Source organism: Antechinus flavipes, chromosome 2 (genome assembly GCF_016432865.1).
Source record: "Antechinus flavipes isolate AdamAnt ecotype Samford, QLD, Australia chromosome 2, AdamAnt_v2, whole genome shotgun sequence".
Lineage (NCBI taxonomy): Eukaryota > Metazoa > Chordata > Mammalia > Dasyuromorphia > Dasyuridae > Antechinus > Antechinus flavipes.
In genome coordinates this window covers 253,653,956-253,674,335 of record NC_067399.1, presented here as the reverse complement: position 1 = coordinate 253,674,335, position 20,380 = coordinate 253,653,956, and the positions used below count along the sequence as shown (strand labels likewise).

At 39.0% G+C, this 20,380-nt stretch overlaps 1 protein-coding gene across 1 annotated transcript in view; it reads right to left on the bottom strand.

The window, feature by feature from the left end:
- Nucleotides 1-20,380, bottom strand: part of NTSR1 (neurotensin receptor 1) — a 137,167-nt gene that overhangs the window by 116,709 nt on the left and 78 nt on the right. Inside the window, exon 1 of the mRNA XM_051976713.1 lies at nt 19,336-20,380. This exon is cut by the window's right edge and continues 78 nt beyond it. Within this exon, the coding sequence (XP_051832673.1) occupies nt 19,336-20,052 (717 nt within the window). The 5' untranslated portion in view covers nt 20,053-20,380. The remainder of the gene's footprint in view (nt 1-19,335) is intronic.

The following is a 20,380-nucleotide window of genomic DNA, read 5'->3' as shown; positions in this document are numbered from 1 at the left end:
TGAAAAATAAATAATAAGAGGGAAACTGAGAAACTTGTAAAGCAGCTTGAGAGATGAAGGGAAGGGACTTAGAAATGTGTTCTCCTCTGGCAAAGAGAGAACTATTCCTCTTCTGTTCTCTGACCTTATAAACTGAGGTCACAAGGTTTCTGGGCACTTGATGCAGTTTTTGAAAAACAAAGAAATTCAGTATATTAATTCAGGAGATTTAAAAATGTGAATGTTTTCCCCCTTCTTAGTTTTTTCTAGAGGCTCACAGGGTGCCTGTGGGCTGAGCCCCAACTCTGACAACAGTGCAGGTATTTTTAATACCTTAGTCTCTTTTTTTAAACAAGCTGTCAGGAAAAATTAATTGCATAAAGTTTAAATCAGTGTTAACTATTTCCTAGTATTCTGCAATACATGGTGGCATCTGATCTTTGGTATATACCAGTAATGGGCAATTGTGGGAATTCCATTCAGTAGTCTGACACCTTTGGTGATCAGTTTCTCTTCAGCTTCTTCTCTCTCATTTTTTTTAAAACAAGTTCACTATATAGTTTACTTTTGTTTAGAGATTGATTTCTTTAGAGGTTTGGAGAATGGGAGGAAGAGGGCAATAGTTGTTGAAGGTGGGATGTAGTGGACAGAGAAATACAAGTGCAGGAGGAAGATTTGGGTTCCAATTCTCACTTTTATTTACAAGTTATATAAATTTAGGCAAATAAGTGACCTATCTAAGGGAGTTATCTCATCTATAAGATGAAGGAAATGGACTAGATGGTGTCTAAAGTCTCTTTCAGTTCTAATTTTCTCTGAGTCTAAGTGATTTTCTGGCCCTGGACCTGCTTATTCTCACAAGATGTTCTCAATCAGATACCAGTCCAATCCATCACTAGATTAACTCTTCCCTGGATTCTTTGGAAGCAAAGAGAAAGCCAGGGTTTTCACTAATTCACCCATTTGTCTCCTCCAGCCATGTTCTCCTGAACTGAGGTTTCACATGGATTTGACATTAGACATCCCAAGAAAAATTCTGTGTTTTGACTAACTCTTTCTTCAGAGATAGTACCCGAGAGGCCCTTCCTGGGACCAATTAACATCCTCTTCTCCCTTGTTATTTTCTAGTCTGGCACTGTGCTCATATTCTCCCCATTCTTCCTTCTTTTTCCATCTCTTGATCTGAGTTAGAGATAGGAATAAAGAGAGGCACAGAAACTAGGCCTGGGACGTCATTCATATGGGAAATTCCAAGATGAAGAAACTCCATTTGCCCATGAATGTTGGCACTTTGTTTGTAATTGAGTCTTTGACTAGAGTTTCCTAGAGCATTTACAATTAAAATGTCTTGTCCAGGATCATAACTTCATCTGCAAATTGTAATCATTTTCTTCATCTTCATCATCATCATCATCATCTTCACCATCACCACCACCACCAACAACAACAACACCATCTTGTCTCTGGAAAAGGAAGTGTGAATTTTCCCTTTGTTTTACCCATCAGCTCTTCTCCTTCCCAGACAAAATCCTCTTTTCCTGACTATTACTCCCTTAGATGGATTGTTTCCCTTGATGGAATGTGATTTTCTAAGGGACAGGGATCATTAGGCTTTTGTATTTGTATCTTAGTACTTAGCACAATGCTTGGTATATAGTAAACACTTAATAAATTCTTTCATTTGGTTTTTTTTTTTCATTCTTTCTTCTGCTTTATCTTCATTATCTAGTCACTATTTCTTCTTTGGGGCATATATGGCTAAATCAGCTATATATCTCTATATCTCTATATATCTATATCTATATCTATTCAAGTCTCTTAAGTAGATAGCCTATCTTTAATCATTTTATTCTTTGACCACAAGTACCCAATGGGCTCATGTGCCATAGTCAATAAAACTTCACAAACATTTGTGAAGCATTTGTATTTAAGGTACAAGAAAAATTAAAAATATACAGTATTTCTGAAAGATATGATACACACCCCTGAGCTCTTTAACCCCACCATACAAAATAATAATTTAATGTTTTCTTGATGAGTCAGGGTCGTTGTTATGAACATTCATTTTTGTCCTAAGCTATGTAATACAGTGATATCTTCAGAAAGTGCATAGGATTATTATGCTTTTTATAGGGTTTTTTGTCTGTTTTTTTTATAGCTAGTCTTCATCCTCCCTCTCCATCAGGCAACATTCTTATATGCTGTCCACATGCAAAAACAAAAGAAGAAAGGCAAAAGGCTTTATAATTTTAGGGTTAACTCAAAGGAAGAAATCTCATAGTTACCACTTAGAGATGTCATAGCAACTAGCAGTCCCTCCCACAATCTGCCTTCACTTGTCCCATTAAATACAGAATTCTAGGCTAGAAGAACTGTTCCCTGAGCCAGGGTGATGATTCCGATGTTCTTATGGGAGAAAAAACCCAGAGCCTGTAATTGTTTAAGCCCTCAGGGGGAATTCATCTATAGGAAAAGTTGAGGTAGGGTCCTGGAAGATGGATTTGGTGCAGGTGCAATCTCTTTTCCTTGGTCCCCTGTTAATAAATACTGAGATCCAGACAGCCTATTTCCTATTGTTCACATCCTGTTAGGCATTAAGCCTAAAGCACATGAAATCTGACATGAATTCATAATATTTTTGGATGAATACCAGTACATCTTGAATAGCTGATGCAATGGCCAAAATTGAAATGACCCAGACACACATGTGCTCATGTTTTAACTCTATGATACTTGGGACATGCTGGTTTTCCTTCCCTTTTCTCCCTCCCTCCCTCCCTCCCTCCCTCTCTCCCTCCTTTCCTTTCTCCATCTCTTCTTTCCTTCCTCCCTCCCTCCATTCCTCCTTCCCTCTCTCCCCCTTCCTTCCTTCCTTCTTTCCTTCCTTTCTTCCTTCCTTCCTTCCTTCCTTCCTTCCTTCCTTCCTTCCTTCCTTCCTTCCTTCCTTCCTTCCTTCCTTCCTTCCTTTAAAACTCAGACAAATTTAGGAGCAGAACAATTTTTGAGTTATCAGTGCACAAAATGGGAAGCTCCTTTAGTTTCTCAGCAATCTGTTGCCTTTAAAGAAGTCAAAGGAAAGTTTGTTGAATGTTACATCTGAGTAGAAAATGAAATGTTTTGGCTCCAAATACTTTCTCATATGTCTCAGGGTTAGAATATTTTCCTACCACTCATATGCCCTAATTGTCCCACTTACATCAGGACTTCAGGGATCTGTGATTTCACTGGTGTGGGCTCTCCTTTTACCAATATAGATACCAATACTTCCATACCATGGATTTCTTTGTGCATTGATCTAGGATCCAAATTCATCACTCTGAACCTCTCTGAACTTCAGCTATTCCTCAGACGATATGCACACAGTCTCTTTCTAAGCCTTTCTAACTTGGTAAGACCTGGCAGAGCTAGCATTTTGAGCCTGGGTCAAAATCATGTTGTGATGATGCACCAAAGAGGCAGTAAGTGGAGGCTCGTTCTTAGTACTTTAACATTTAAGTATTCCTCAACCGATAAATGATCAAAAACCACAAACAGGCAATTTTCAGATAAAGAAATCAAAGTTATCTATAGTCATATAAAAATGTTGTAAATCATTATTGATTAGAAAAATGTAAATTAAAACAACTCTGGGGTCCTATCGCATACCTATCAGATTGGCTAATATGATAAAAAAAGAAAATGTTTGATACTGGAGAAGATGTGGGAAAATCAGGACACTAAAGAACAATTGGTGGAATTATTAACTGATTCAACCACTCTGGACAGCAATCTGGATCTATTCTCAAAGGGCTATAAAATTGAACATGCCCTTTAACTCAGCTAATACCACTTTTAGGACTTTATTCTAAAGAGATAAAAAGAGGGAAAGTACATATATGTACAAAAATATTTATAGTAGCTTTTTTATGGTGGCAAAGAATTGGAAATTGAAGACATAACCCATCAATTGGGGAATGGCTAAGTTGTGGTAAATGATTGCAATGAAATGCTATTGTTCTTTTAAAAAATGATGAGAAATATGCTTTCAGAAAACCTATAAAGACAACACAAACTGATGAAAAATGAAGTGAGTAGAACCGGAAGAGAATTGTCCACAGTAACAATAAAATTGTATGATCATCAACTGTGAATGAGTTAATGGTTCTCAGTAGTATTATGATCTAAGGGCAATTTCAAGGGACTTCTTTTTATTATTTTTTTTTATTATAGCTTTTTATTTACAAAACATATGCATGAGTAATTTTTCAACATTGACCCTTGCAAAACCTTATGTTCCAAATCTTTCCCTCCTTTCTTCCACCTCCTCCCCTAGATGGCAGGTAATCCAATACATGTTAAATATATTAAAATATATGTTGAATCCAATATACATATACATATTTATACAGTTATCTTGCTGCACAAGAAAAATTGGATCTAGGAAAAAAAACCTGAGAAGGATAACAAAATGCAAGCAAACATCAACAAAAAGAGTGAGAATGTTATGTTGTGTTCCACATTTAGTTTCCACGGTTCTCTCTCTGGGTGTAGATGGCTCTCTTCATCACTGCACAATTGGAAATGGTTTGATTTATTTCAATGTTGAAGAAAGCCATGTCCATCAGAATTGATTATCATATAGTCTTGTTGTTGCCGTGTACAATGATCTCCTGGTTCTGCTCATTTCACTTAGTATCAGTTCATGTAAGTCTCTTCAGGCCTCTCTGAAATCATCCTGCTGGCCATTTCTTACAGAACAATAATATTCCATAATTTTCATATACCACAACTTATTCAGCCATTCTCCAACTGATGGGCATCCACACAGTTTTCAGTTTCAATCCACTACAAACAGGGCTGCCACAAACACTTTTTGCACATGTGGATCAAGGGACTTCTGACGAAAATGTTATAAAACTCCAGTGAAATAACTGGTGGAAGTCTCAACATAAATAAAAACATACTTTAAAAAAAAACCTTTATTTTTCTTTTTTGGGGGAGTGTCCTGTTTTCTTTCACAACATGACTAAAATGGCAATATGTTTTGCATGAATAAGCATGTATACCTATCTCAAATTGCTTGCTTTCTCAATGATGGGAGAGAGAAGAAGGAAAGAGAACATTTGGAACTCAAATTTAAAAAAGAACATTAAAAATTGTTTTTACATGTAACTGGAAAAAATAAAATAAAACATTTAACTATCCTAGTGCATCTTACGAATCTTGAATTGTAACTATAATTATTAGCCAGGCTTTGCTACAGATTTTGAAAGCAATCATCCTGACTATGACTATTCTTCACGAAGAAATTATCCTCTGATCACTCTTCAAGCCTTCATTTTCCAGGAGCCTACTTTACTGATCCTGGGTTTAACACTCAAATGAATTTGTATAATTCAAGATAAATTCTTTTCCTTTCCTTAAACAAAACTCACAACCACCTGTAAACTGAGGAGGTTTGATTAGATGGTGTCAAAGGTCCTTCTTAGCTCTGGCATTTTGTGATTTTGGAATCCTGTTGATTTTCATTTTAAGACAAAGACACAATTAAGGTTCTTTGTTACAATCTAAATCTGTCATTATTGAATCCTACAATAGAATCCTAGCACAGATGCCTAGAATCCTAGAATAGAAAAACATAAACAAATTCTCGAATCAGATCATGGAAACCTTTTGCTAAGGTCCCCTAAGCACTGATACTGACAGGTCCTAGGGAAGAAATACTGTCAAAGTTGTAGTTATTACTGACCTTGCGACATGAATCATCACCATTGATTCTCTTTACTGTTTTCTGGGCCCATGACCTTGAACAGACCTGAAGCAAAGCCTGGCACATAATGCATCCCCAGGAAACACACGGAGAACAGGAGGAATATACTCCTAAGCACCCAGGGAGAGAGAATCAGGATTACTTAAACCATGCAGCTGCATTGATCCACTGTGATGAAGTCCTAACATCTTCTCTCTTCCTCCCTTAAAACTACAAAGTTTTAATAGCAGGAATGAAAAAGTATGTAGTAAGTGACTACTATGTGCCAAGAGATACAAATGGGAATGAAAGAAAATCCCTGCTCTCAAGAAATTCACATTCTAATAGAGAGAGACAGCTACTTGGGTCCCACCAAAGTGGTCAATGTATAGATTTCAGGGGGTCTCTTAATAACTTTCATTTTTTGATAACTGTTTTGCAATATAATTGGTTTCTTTTATGATGTTATATGTTTTGTTTTCTGCATTTAAAAACGTAACTTTGCAAAAGGATCCAGAGACTTCACCAGATGATGTCAAGGGATGCCTAATTAAAAAAAAAGCTTAAAAATCTCTGACATGCAGGAAGATGAGTCACAATGCAGATGGAAAAGCCCAGCTGTCTTTAGGGTACAGCAACAAAATGGATGGCAATATATTTCCTTTTGTGCAATTTCTATTGATAAAAATTGTATCTGTTGCTAATATTGAACCACTTGACAGTGCCAAGGATTCTGGCCTAGATAAATTTCTTTCCTGGGCCTTTGGTAGCCATGACAGCTGAGGAGATAGGAGATACAGCACCTGCAAAAGCAGTTGTTAGGAAAGCTTTCTCGTGGGGTTCTTCTCAGCTTGATAACTTGAAATAGGGACAATGGTCTGGGAAGGGTGTTTGCTATTCCCGGAGTCTTTGTGTGGAGGAACCAGGGCTGCCTCCACTGGAGGTGGAGATGAAGGGAATTGTGGTAGTTACTTGATCCTTATGGAACATGGAGATGTCATAAGGCCTCCTGGTTGTTCTATGAATAAGATGCTTCAGCTCTTGGCTCTGCGCATTTTCTCTGGCTGTTGTCCATAGCTGGAATGTTCTCTTTTTTCTCTTCTGATGATTGATTTCCTCCTTAAGTCCAATTAAAATGTCACATTTACAGGAAGTCTTCCCCAACTCCTTTTAATTCAAATGTCTTACCTGTGCTAATTATTCCCTGTTTATACCATATATAGCTTGCTTGATACACTTTATTTACATGTTGTCTCCATCATTAGATTACAAGCTCCTTGAGGACAGAGACTAATGTTTTTTGCTTCTTGTTGTGTCCCAAGTACTTATCTCAGTGCCAGACACACAGTAAGTGCTTAATAAAATGTTTATTGATCTCAAACACTGATTGTGAAAGACTTTTTCTCCTTGCTTTGTTGTGATACATTATATGAAAAATAAAAACTAGAGTTTGATGGTTAATGCCTTCATCTGCCTTCCTTCCTGCAGCTCAATTTCCTTGTTTGCTATATTGCTATAATAAAATCTAAAATAGAACCCTCAAATCATATATTTTGGCATCTTGTTTCATTCCCCTGTTTTCAAGTAGTAAATGCCAAAACCATCTGACACAAATGATTGATTGTCCCCTTGAAGATCCCCAAGAACGGACTCCAAATGTTTCTTCCATTGGGATATTTGGGATGCTAAAATGTTGCATTGCCCCTTAGTGACATACTGAAACCCACCTGACACTACTAGCTATAGCAATCAATCCATCAATTGTCATGAATAGTGCTTTGCTCATCGTGGAGGCTTGATAAATGTTGTTGATTGATTGATTTGTGTGTAAGAGACCACAGGGTATACAGTAGCATAAAAACTTCAGGCACCAACTTTTCCATCAAGTAGCTAGTCAGTTCTTAGCTTCCATTACAGGAATCTGTCCTGCCAGGTTTCACCTTATCTGAAATAATTAATCTTTTCTCCTCTGTCACCTTGGATACTTAGTCATCACAGAAGCAAAACCATTAAAAATAGACCAGGTAGTACATTGACTACATAAAACCCTACTACACTCATATAATCATTTCCATTAGCTTACATGAGTAAATAACTTGGAAGGCTATGTAATAATAACAACTCTTATGTTCTTTATATTCTCTGCAAAGAACTTCCCCATCCACTAATGTACTTCTTTTTTGGACATTATTGGTTAGAAATAGATTCATGCAACTGCTCCTCAGTTCCCTTCTTCACGTTTCTCAGGAAACCCAAAAAGAAATCAGTCAACATACATACCATTAGAGGAAGGACTAGGATGGGAATGAAGGCATCTCAGCCCTGAGTCAAACAATCGAACCCATACCTCACTAAGAATTCCTTCTACAACATCTCAAATAAGTAGTCATCTACTACTTTAGACAGCCTATTGTCTTTTCAGATAGTAATAAATGTTAAGAACTTTTCTCTTATGTTGAGTTAAAATCCTCCTTTTTGCAATTTCGATCTGGGGCAAGGAGACAATGTGTAGCATGGGAAACATCTAGGGACAGTTAAGAGTCATTAATAACATTAAATCAAAGAAATTCAGAAAGAAGAAAGAAGCAAAACTTTCTTATTCTTTGAATTTTTGTCCTGGGTCACTCAACTCAAATCAGTTGAGTTCAAGGAGGGTAAACCATTCATTGTCAGTGTAAACAGCAGAACTGTTAATCTAATTGTTCATATGTTGCTTTGTATTTTCTCTCCAGTTTCCTTACAGGAATATTTTCTTATTCCAAATTGTGAGTTTGCTGACAGCAGGTACTTTTCTTTTGTAATCCCCAAACCTGATGCTAAAATACTACACTGGGGACATAGTACATGTTCAATAAATGCTTGCTCGACGAGTGAATGAATGAATGAGTGAATGAATGGGTCATTTAAGGTAGGCTGTAATAGGAAAGGAAGCATGGGCTGCAAATACCACAAGCCAGCAGCGTTGAAAATGATGTATGGCATGATTATTGGAAACTAGAACTAACCAATTTTCCTCTCTTCCTATGGAAGCAGATCTTAGCTGTCTTCGGTCCATACTTAATCATGTCAGACCTTCATGACCTGCTCACTAGTGAACTCACAGTTCTATTGATTCTGCTTATTGATTCTGAGCAAGTGAAATAGTGGCCATGGATTCCTTCCAGTTCTTTGGAGTCAAGGTGTCTGCCACATGCTGCTCTAGGCAAATTTGCCCCAGGTTTGTCAGAAGGTGTCAAGTTTGGCTTCATAGTTGTTGCCACTTATTCTATAATGAAATCATTGTAACTCACACATGAGCTAGGTGGACTTATTTGAAGTAAATTAATGATGGGAAAAAGGATATCTGAGAAAAATCAATCCTCTTGGTTTGATTGCAAGTAGGTAGCTTTACCTATCAAGTACCACATATAATAAATATTCTTTGTTTAGTGTTGTGGAGCTCTGTGTATTATGCTTAGTTGTACTTAGGGCTTTTTAAATGTTGAATGAGTGAATGAAAGAAATTGTTTTGAGTACATTAGCAACTGCTGTTAAAAACTCCCAAAGCACTAATTACAAATGGTGATTACGATAATAGGTCTGATAGGATCTCTTTTTTTGGCAACCCTTTGCTATCTAGTTGAATTACCATATATACCTGTAAATAATTGAGCTGCAATTCATTTTTAAAATTATATAATATATATATATATATTCTCTAATTCAGACTTGATTTGCCTTCAATTAACTCTTTTACCTCCAATCAACTTTCAACTGTCTACTAAGCCCTACACGATTATAGGTTGAATTGAGAGTTAGCACTCCTTGACCCCTCATAAACTTCTGTCCTTCCCTCTCCTTCTCCATAATTTGATGGACACTTAGGAAAAAACAAATCATTTCAATATTTTCTGAGCAAGACATAACAAAGGAAGTAAATGTACTACAAACCAACAATATCAAACACAACAACTACCAAATAACAAATGATGGATTTCAAAACTGAATGGAATTTTTTTTATTGTTTGAACTTTGAATGACAAGTATCATTGCTCACTTTCCTTTAGCATGAATAATTTTAAGGAAAAGTCCATTTATTTCTATACTCTCTAGTGTTTTTAATAGGAATGGGTTTTAAATTTTATCAAATGCTTTTTCTGCATCTATTGAGATAATCATGGTTTTTGTCAGTTTGGTTATTGATATAGTCAATTATCCTAATAGTTTTCCTAATATTGAATCAGCTCTGCATTCCTGGTATAAATCCTATCTGGTCATGGTTTATTATCCTGGGGATGACTTTCTGTAATCTTTTTAGCATGAATAATTGAAGTGTGATTGTGTTGGGTTTTTCTCTACACACATTTGGTTTTTTTTTAGGAAGATCTAATTGTTGCCTAATTGTTTCAATTATGTCTCTTTATGATCCCATTTGGGTTTTTCTTGAAAAAATTACTGGAGTGGTTTGCCATTTCCTTCAGTTTATTTTACAGATGAGGAAACTGAGGCAAGCCGAGTTAAGTGGCTGCCCAGGATCACAGAAGTCCTAAGTGTCTGAGCCTGGATTTGAACACAGGTCTTCTTGACTCCAGGCTGGGTGGTCTATTCTCTGAGGCACCAAGCTGCCCACACTCAGGGGTTCTGTTTGCTAAAAATGGGTGTTTTCAAGTGTTCTTCATTTAGGATGTGATTGTTAAAGGCTAGAATGGGAATTCATTTTTACAGCTCATTTCTGGAAAGTTCAGGGCTTAGGCATGGGGAAGAGATGCTATTTTAACTCTGAGTGCTTTGCTATAGTTACATCTGCATATTTTGCAGTTCCCAGCAACACACTCATGAATAGCATTCCATACATACTATATTAGAGATGTTGATTCAGTTAGACCATCTTGAGAGCCAGCATGGTGCAGTGGATCAAGAACTAGTCTGGAAGCAAGAAAGATACAGATTTAGGCTTTTCCTGTAAAACATTTGGATGTGCAATACTGGACAAGTCATCTAACTTCTCAGCTCTCCAGGAAACTTTCTAAAATGAGAAGTTTCTGGCCTGCTTTGACAGAGGAAGTTTCTGTCCCTAAAGTTCCCTAAAGTAAAGAAGGAGATTGTGCTAAGTACTTATTCTCACTTGAACCTTATGACTACATTGAGGATTAGTTACTATTGTCCCAATTTCACAGTTGAGGAAACTGAGGTAAATAGAAATTATGTGACCAGCGTAAGGTCATATAACTAGTAAGTATCTGAGATTTGATTTGAACTCAGATTTTCCTGATTCTAGGTCTAGTATCCTATCTACTACATCATCTACTCATAAAACCACAAACTTCATTTATATTCCTAGAATCTTTTGATCAGAAAACAATCTACAAAAACAATCTACAAAAAGGGGACATTGAAAGTATAGCACTTACTTTTTAATGTACATGCAAGCATGTGCACAGTCTCAGAATTTTAGGGTTGAAAGGTAACAGAGAAATTCTGTACTTTTTTGGGGAGGGGTGGCAATTGGGATTAAGTGATTTGCCCAGGGCCACACAGCTAATGTCAAGTGTCTGAGGTTGAATCTGAACTCAGGTTCTCCTGACTTCAGGGCCAGAGCTCTATCCATTGCAACCCTAGCAGAATGTGGAATCTGGATAGCGATCATTTACTCCAACGCTTTAAATTATAGAAGATAAACCTAAAACACCCTCCCCCCATTGATTAATTGATTTGGCGAGGGCCTAAAAGTGGCCGCTGAAGCCCCAGAATCTGGGTCCCCAGATTCAGGGCCAGAGCTCTTTCCTTTCTCCCCACTGATTCCATACCACTGGTTTAATGTGGTCTAGTTGGTGCACATCCCATAGATAATTCCCAGATATACAACTCTCTTGTTTGGACCTATGCATCTTTGGTTCACTGCAATTTCCCTCTGGTTCAGTTCTAATAGGAATTCTATGTCCAAGAGAAGAAGAGAAAACTGTCCATGCTGGGTCTGCTTCTCCCTTCTTTCCATGCTCAGGGACTAATGAGCTCCGAGGCCTCCAGATTCTCCTTAGTATAGTTCTGAGAACTGGCAGCTTTTGCCTGGACTACCAAAGGGGAGGAACTGAAGGCTTTAATTCATGGCTTGCTCTAAAGGTCAATAAATGTACTGTCTCTTATCTGTCCAAACCAAGGATTAGGCTCAGATAATCCAAAAAATACATTTCAGCCAAAGCTTCAAGCTTCTCCCCTCTCAGTCATTAGAGATGTGGCCAGGGAGATTTTGATCCTTGCTTCCCAATCTTGGCTAACTTTCCATTTGGGAGACTAGGAACACATTGGTTCCAAAGTTGGGAGGAAGAAGCAGAAAGAAAAAAATCATAAGTAATTAGATCTAGAAGGGACCTGAGAAACTAACTAATTCACTTCCCCTCACCTATACAAACCCACTCCCACAAATATGAATGAAGAAATAGAATCATAGAGATTAAAGAATTTGTCCAAAACCATGGTTAATATGACATGGTTTTAGGACTAAGAGAATTCTGACTTCTAAGTCAATATGTAAAAAAAACAATAAACTGGATTTTCCAACTCTGAAACCAAATTGTGATCTGTTGTCTCTCTCACACACATACACCACATACACCAAATCTTCCTCTAAATCACCCCTTTGAACCCAGATCCAATTTCCTATTGGAGCTCAGAATCAGAAGAGATAATATTAATTAAGCAGTTTATGGTAATGTAATATTTTCATTATACAAAATGTTTGCATAATTATCTTGTACTTATGACAAACTCATGAAGCAGGCATTAGAAATAGTATGATTTTCATTTTACAGATGAGAAAACTGAAATTTAGGAGGTTAAGAAATTTGGCCACACAGCTAGTAATGGCATCCTTCAAGTCTTATGACTTTATATCTAATAATCTTTCCACTCAATAGACTATACTGCCTCATGATGAGTTAGAATTGCAGCAAAAAGAAATTAAGGTTGATTTGGAGAGGGAAAGGTTTAGGTGAAGTTTTCAGATAGAGTGAAGAGTTGAGTCCTTAATTCTTTAGAATCAAACATCAACTCCTCTGCCATTTAAAGCTCATCACCTGACTCCTTCCTATCTTTCTGGTCATCTTTCCTCTCCATGCACTTTATGGTTTAGTTACACTGACCTATGTGCTGTTTTTCACACATAATAATTCATCTGTCACCTCCATGTTTTTGCACTGGTTAGTCTCCATATCTGGAGTCCCACCCCTCCCCATCTCAGTATCTTAAAATTTCTGACTTGTATGTGTGTATACCCACCCCACCTCCACACTTGTGCATATATGATATATGGAAGTATAATGTGTAAATGGATGTATTATATTTTACATATACACATATATATGTATGTATACATATATATATTTCTTATCTATGTACATCTTGTATTCTCCCAGTAGAGTAGAAGCTCTTTGAAGGAAAGCACTCTTTCCCTTTCTGTCTGTATCCAGCATAGAATCATGTGCATGGAAGACAGTTAATGTCTAAATTAACTTTAATTAGTATGGCTAGCTCAGAAGAAGTCGTGGACAGTAACAAAGGGATAGACAAAATGATAGAGAGTTCTGACAATGCTCTTAGACAATGACTTTAAACCTCTATTAAAGTAGCTATAGGAACTGAGTTATTTCTCAGTGTATATTACTGTGAAATTATAGATTAAAAACTAAAAGGACACAAGACACTATCTAGTCTGTTTTTCTCATTTTATATATGAGGTATATGGAAGTTAAATGACTTACTTGTGGTCACAAAGTATGGTCAGAGGTCAGATTTAAAAACCAGATCCTCTAACACCAGAGCCAGAGAACACATATTCTCTCTCTCTCTCTCCCTCCCTCCCTCCCTCCCTCTCTCTCTCTCTCTCTCTCTCTCTCTTTCTCCCTCTCCCTGTTCCTGTCCCTGTTCCTGTCCCCCTCCATCTCCCTGTTCCTCTTCTCTCTCTCTCTCTCTCTCTCTCTCTCTCTCTCTCTCTCTCTCTCTCTCTCTCCTTTTCCCTCTCCTTCTTTCCTTCTGTCTGTCTTTGTCTCTTTCTGTCTCTCTGTCTCCTCCTTCTTCCTATGTCTTACTTCTCTATCCCTTCTTTCCTCCTTCCTTCCCTCTCTTCCCTCTTCTCTCCCTTTCTTTCTTCTCTTTTGTTTTTTCTTTCCTCCTTCCCTCTCTCCCTCTTTACCTCTCCTCCCCTCTCTCTTCCTCCCTCTCTTCCTTCCTTCCTTCCTTTTTTCCTTCCTTCCTTTTTTCCTCTATCCCTTTCTTCCTTCTCTTTTGTTTTTTCCTCTTCCCCCTTCTCCTCCCTTTCCCCTTTCCTCCCTCTCTTCCTTCCTTCCTTCTTTTTTTCTCATTTTTTTTTTACTTTGGGCCCTTCAGTTTTCAGGTCATAAATTTTAGGATCTTAGACACTTGTAATGAAAGACCTAGAAGGCATTTGCTAGTTGCATTATCAAATAAGTTCCCCTCTTCATCTATTTGGTCTGTTTGTCATTCCCTCTCCCCAAGGTCACATAGTCCATTAAATATACATCTATATTAAGCAATGATTATCCAAGTTGCCCAATGATTTTTATCACAAAATCACCTCATTTCTAAACATGACTTTCCTTTGAAAGGACCGTGACGGAGTCTCATAAACTTACTGCGAGGTTTGTGCTCCTGCCAGACAGTGTTTTGGAGAAAACAACCTTTTCAGATCAGTGCTTTCTTGCATTTCCAAATGTGGCAGTTTCAAAAGGGGGCACATGTGGCAAGGACTTTCAATAACTTCTTGGCAAAGAGGTAGCTCAGTTTAAATATATTTTGAAGATTTCCCTGGACTGTGAAAATGCCTGAAATATTTATTGAGTAGAAAGTAAAAACCCACATGCAAGAAATTCATCTTGTCAGCCAGCCAATCAATATACAAGCATTTAGGCAGCACTTACTATATACCGGATAATATTCTGCAAGCACATAACTACAAGTAGGAATATAGTCCCTGACCTCAAGAAGCTTACATTCTATAAGGCGGAGGGAACAACACATAAAAGAAAGGTGAAATGAGAGGAGAGGGTAGAAAAAGTCCATTTGCAGTTTGGGAAGAGGGCCATCCAAGCGGAAGAAGAGGCTACAGTGATAGAGGGTAATTCTAAAGAATAAATTTGAAGACTGGAGGAAAATTCCCAAAAGAGATTTCTGATCCATGATGGGGCGGGGAAGTGTAGAGTTAGGCCTGTGAGAGGCATTTTGGTCTATATAAAGAACTGTGCCCTCAACTTGGAATCACGAAATAGTTGGTTTTTGAATCTTGTCTCCAACCTGTATTAGTTGTGTGATTGGGGGTAAAGCACTCAACCTGTAGGAGCCTCCCTACATCTGTAGGATGGTGCTAATAGCGATCCCCATCTCAACAGCTTATGAAATGAGATAATGTACAAAAAGTGCTTCGGAAAATGGTAAGCTCTCTACAAATGTCAGCTGTTACTATTACTGTTATGAGTGGAGAAGGATGTCCTAACGATAAAAGTTATCCACAAAGAAATAAAATGTGGGGGTAGCTAGGTGACTCAGTAGATAGAACACCAGCCCTGAAGTCTGGAGGACCTGATTTCAAATCTGGTCTCAGACACTTAACACTTCCTAGCTGTGTGACCCTGGGCAAGTCACTTAACCCCAAGTGCCTCAGCAACAAAGAAAAAAAGAAATAAAATTGAATTATTTTCAAATGCACACAGTGGCTTGAAGGAATGGCCAAGCAGAGGTCTTTGGAAGACTCTAATTCAATGAATAATAATAGTTCACATTTATGTAGAATTTCAAAGTTAAAAATTGCTTTACATACTACATCTCACTTTATCCTTGCAACAACCTTATTGGGGGGGGTGGATTCTATGCATATGTGTATATATATTTATATATATTTCATTTTATAGACCTCACAGAAGTCAAGTGACTGGCTTAGGAACACACAGTAATGAATTAACTAGTATCAGTCTTGGAAGTGTTAGAGCTGATGAGATTATAACCCATATCTCCTCTGAAGCCACATCCACCATGTTCACTATACCAGGCTGACTCCTGGTAAGAATCAATTGTTAGTAGCAAATATGTGCTGCTAAAGTTCTTTGAAGTGTACTTGAAGGCATTTCCCCCCCAAAGTCAATAAGTATTGATATATTTAATTAATACTTATTATTATGTTACACTTTATCCACATATGAAAAAAATGAGATAAAACACTTGACCACTAATATATTAAGTTTTTCTTGGAAAAACACTCAATCAACAGCATTTATTAAATTCTAGGCACTATGGATACAAATATAAAGATGAGGCTCTGTACTCAAGAAACTTATTTCCTAATTACTAGTGATAGGGCAATGGGACTCAGGGGTAATGGATGTATATCATTTTGGACTATATAACTTAGGGTCAAAATTCTGAAGGCAAGGACAGATTTGTTTATGAGAGAATGATGTGTTCTTGATAAGGAGTGAAGGATAGAATGACTGGAGATTTCAATAAGGATACAGAAAAAGTTTAAGTGGATTGAATCATAGAGGGCTATGAAAGTTATGGTCACACATAAAATTTTTAGAGTTATTGATTATGCAGGTGCAACAATTGTAGGTGGATAACTATATCACTGTCATTGAGGTGGATAGGAGGGGAGTGTGTGAAATTTCTTTTTCTTTTTTTGCTGAGGTAATTGGGGTTAAGTGACTTGCCCAGGGTCATACAGCTAGGAAATGTGCCTAAAATCAAATTTGAACTCAGGTCCTTCTGATTTCAGGGCTGGTGCTCTATCCACTGCACCACCTAGCTGCCTCAGGTGTGAACTTCTTGAGCAATGTGGAAGACTGACTTGGGAAATAATTAACAGGAACTGGATTAAGTGTTGTCTTTGGATAATGTGAAACTCCATGGAGAGGTTGCTGAGTGAATGGGCAATTTCAGAGGGGAATAAAAAACAATCTTGTTTCTCCCCCGTTTTAGTGTGTATATATGTGGAGGAGGGTTAAAGGAGGAAATGAGAAAAAGAACATCTAGTACTTAAGAGGAGTGCTAGGGATGTAGTATCTTTTGAGGTAGAGCCACAAGGTATAAAATATGAAGAATGTTCCCCCCTTCCAGGTTTACCTGAAACTTTACTATTATAGGAAACTTCTAGTATACAAATGCTTTCCCTTAATGCAGAGCAGTAGTTTCTTTGAAACTTCCAAAGCTTTAATATAGCACTAAGAAGTGACTTGCAGCTAATATATATTAGAGGAACAATGTGAAGCTCAATCTTGATTCCACGGCTGATTCTTTATATAATGCCATTCTGCTGCTCAAGATTAATATTAAAAAATTAGAGAGGGCAATATAAAGTGGTTTGTTTGACTTCCTAGATAATATCGATCACATTCTAAGTGGTACCATAATTATTTGTATATATGCTCTGTTCTCTTTCCCAACTTCCATCAGATTAGAAGAACTTCAAAGCAGATACTGACACTTTTCATTCTTTTCATCCCAATACTAAGGCACAGTGTGTAGTACACAGTAGAAGTTAAAATAAATGATTGTTGAATTGTAATTGCTAAATTGTGATGCAGCAATTCTAAGAAAGAAGAGACTGATGTAGGTTGAAGAGATCTGGGATGTTTCTTAGAAGAGGTGAAAATTGAGATGGGTTTTGAATGGTGAATAAAACATTATTCCCCTGTATAGTCTTGTTTAAACTATAATTTACTTAGCATCGGACCTTACATATAGTATATCTTCAAGGCTTCATTGAATGAATGAATTGATTAACCAACAACCCACAGGTGAAAGTTCCACTTAAAGCTAGTGTGGTCTGAAGTAGTCTGAAGCTGTTGTTTTGAATTGAATTTTGCTCTATTTCAGAAAGAACTTTCCCTCTTAAGTTGAAGGCAAGGGTTTGAAATATTTCTAAAGGAAATCGACTGCTTGTCTCACTAATAGGCTCTGCAAGGCTCTTTTCTGAGCAAAACCTAGGACTGACTCTGGGAATAGCTTATAGAAAAAGCAAAACTATACCCAGTGGGATAAGGACGTTAATTTCTTGCTCTCCCTCATATTGCTCTCTGGGCTTTGGTTTTCTGGGAACTGTCCAGGAACAGGACCCTTTTTTAATAGAATGGGATAATCATGCCCTAATTTATGAGGCAGATGACTTGAAGTGAGGCACACCTATAAACATAAAAGGGGGTGCAAGGGATGAAGAGGGGAAGTGCAAAAAGGATTGTATTTAACTGTGGCTTCAAAATGTACTGCCTCTAAAATTTCTACTTTAAAGGCAGAATTTGCATTTAAATAATAGCTCTCCACAGACATCTAGGTCCCTGCAAGTACTCATAAGTTGGTGAAAAGATCCCTTGTTACTGCAGAGAAAAAGCAGCCCCGGTCCTGGCAGTGAAATGCCAGCTGTAGGCAACTGGGAAGCCAGAACCCAGAGTAACCTCCCGTCAGAAATCCCCCCACTCCACAACACTCCTTACTTCATTCACTCCCAACTTAGAAAGGTTGCAGGGTAAGAAGATCCAAACTTCAGACTCCCTGCTCCCACAATGGTTTAGGGAATCCGAAAGGAAAGGAATGAGGGGAAACAGCAGCTCTGCTATTTGCTACTCCTGTGCTCTTGTACATGTCCTTTCACTCCCCTGGGCCTCAGTTTTCTTATCTGCCAAATGAAGGGACTGGGTTCTGTGATATCTAAGTTCCCTCCTAGTTCGAAATCCTTTGATAATAAGTACTCACTTCACTCCAAGGAGGCAGAGACTCAGAAGCTATGGAAAGCCGAGATGAGTGGGAATTACAGTGAGAGGAACCAGAGGAAACCTATTAATGGCTGACCCCTTCCCAGCTTTGACTGAGACAGAAAAGGTCACCTCTTTTCACCTCCCTTAACCATCACCACAGAACTCTACCACTTTTAGTGTTTTCCTATCCGGAAAACTTTGTGAAAAGTTTAGATAGACTTGGAAAGGATCTTAGAAATTCCTTCTTTAACAGCCTCATTTTATAGAGATGGAAACTGAGGTCCTACGAGACAACTTGACTGGCTAAGGGTTTACATGGTTTATTAAACAGAATTGGGGCTTGAACTCAGTTTTTCTGCCTCCCCTTTCAAGGGCTTTTTCCCATTTTAGTAAAATACTGCAGCATTCTTTACCACTCTAGTCACTTAATTAGAGTGGGTAGAAGGACTTAACAGCATTCTCCCCTTACTTTCCCTCCCTTCCCCTTCCTGCATTTTCCTTTTGAAATCTATAATGAAGACTTGAGTTACTTCCCCTGAAAAAAGAACAGACAAGCCAGTTTCCCTCTGGCAATAGGAAAGCTCCTGGTTTTGTCTCCCCTTCCCTCCTCCCCACGCAGGAAGATGGGGTTGGTGGAGATGATATATGTGAAGTTAGGGAATATGGACTGTTTTAGCTAAACTTTCTATTTACTCCAATGCTGAGCAGAGTGCTCAACATTCACTAGACATAAAATAAGACATTTATTGATTGAATGAATGAATGGATGGAAAGATGGATGTCCCTGGATGTGATGATGAGGCTGAGAAGTAGGATGGAGCTTCGAGATGAGATGATGGAGCAGGAAAGCTCCCGTTCCCATCCCGGATAAACGGGAACCGGGAAGGCTCTCACCTGAATGACGATCTTGACGGTGGAAGTATCCACAATCGTAGTACAGATGAGGCCGTTGGGGTCCTCATTCTGCTTGGCGTTCAACTGGCCCATGGTGAAGAGCATGGGGATGGCGAGCAGGAAAGAGAGAAGCCAGATGCAGCTGATGAACTTCTTGGTTCGGCTCCTGGACATGATGCTCTTGGCCTTGAACGGGTGGCAGATGGCCATATAGCGCTCCAAGCTCAGGCTGGCGATGTTGAGAGCCGTGGCATAAGTGCAAGCATCCCGAAGGAAGTAGTACCCCCGGCACACGGCGTCGCCGAAGGCCCAAGGATAGTGGACCCAGATGAAGTTGTAGAGTTCGATGGGCATGGACAGCAGAAGAATCAGCAGGTCGGAGAGGGCCAGGCTGGCCAGGTGGTAGTGGACCGTGCTCTGCAGGTTCTGCAGCGATTTCTTGCGCACCAGAGTGAAGGCAGTCACCGAGTTCCCCACCGTGCCCACCACGAAGAGCGTCAGGTACACAGCAGTGACCAGCACCTTGGAGTAGATGTCGGTGTTCACGTCCAGATCGGTGTCGGGGGTGAGGAGCGGCTCTGACGAGTTGGCGGTACTGTTGCTGTAGCCCGGGGCCATGAGAGCCGGGTCTGCCACTCCACTCTCTGACCGCTCTAAACTGAAAGGACCCGGTTCCGCCCGGCTGGGAGGTGCGGCTGCCGTGCTGTTGAGGCGCATCTTGGCCGGCGGGGCTGAGGGAGAGGAGGCTTAGGAGGCGGCAGCGGAGAGCCCAGCCTGCCCTGCGTCCCTGTCACTTTGTATTTTCCCTACCCTCAGGACCACCTCCCTGCCCCCCTGCAAAAGCTTTCCCTGTCTGGGGTCGGGGTAGCTGAGCGCTTCCAAGAGCGGGCGGTGGACAGCTCGAGCTAGGGAGCCCCTAGATTCCGTCCTCCTTCAGTATTTCCACTAGAATGGTCCTGCCAGAAACCCAGCGTCTTTGTCCGCTGTGAGGCGAGCCTGGATGCTGGGCTGGCGTTCCTACTCCGGGCTCTGGGTCCTGGGCTAC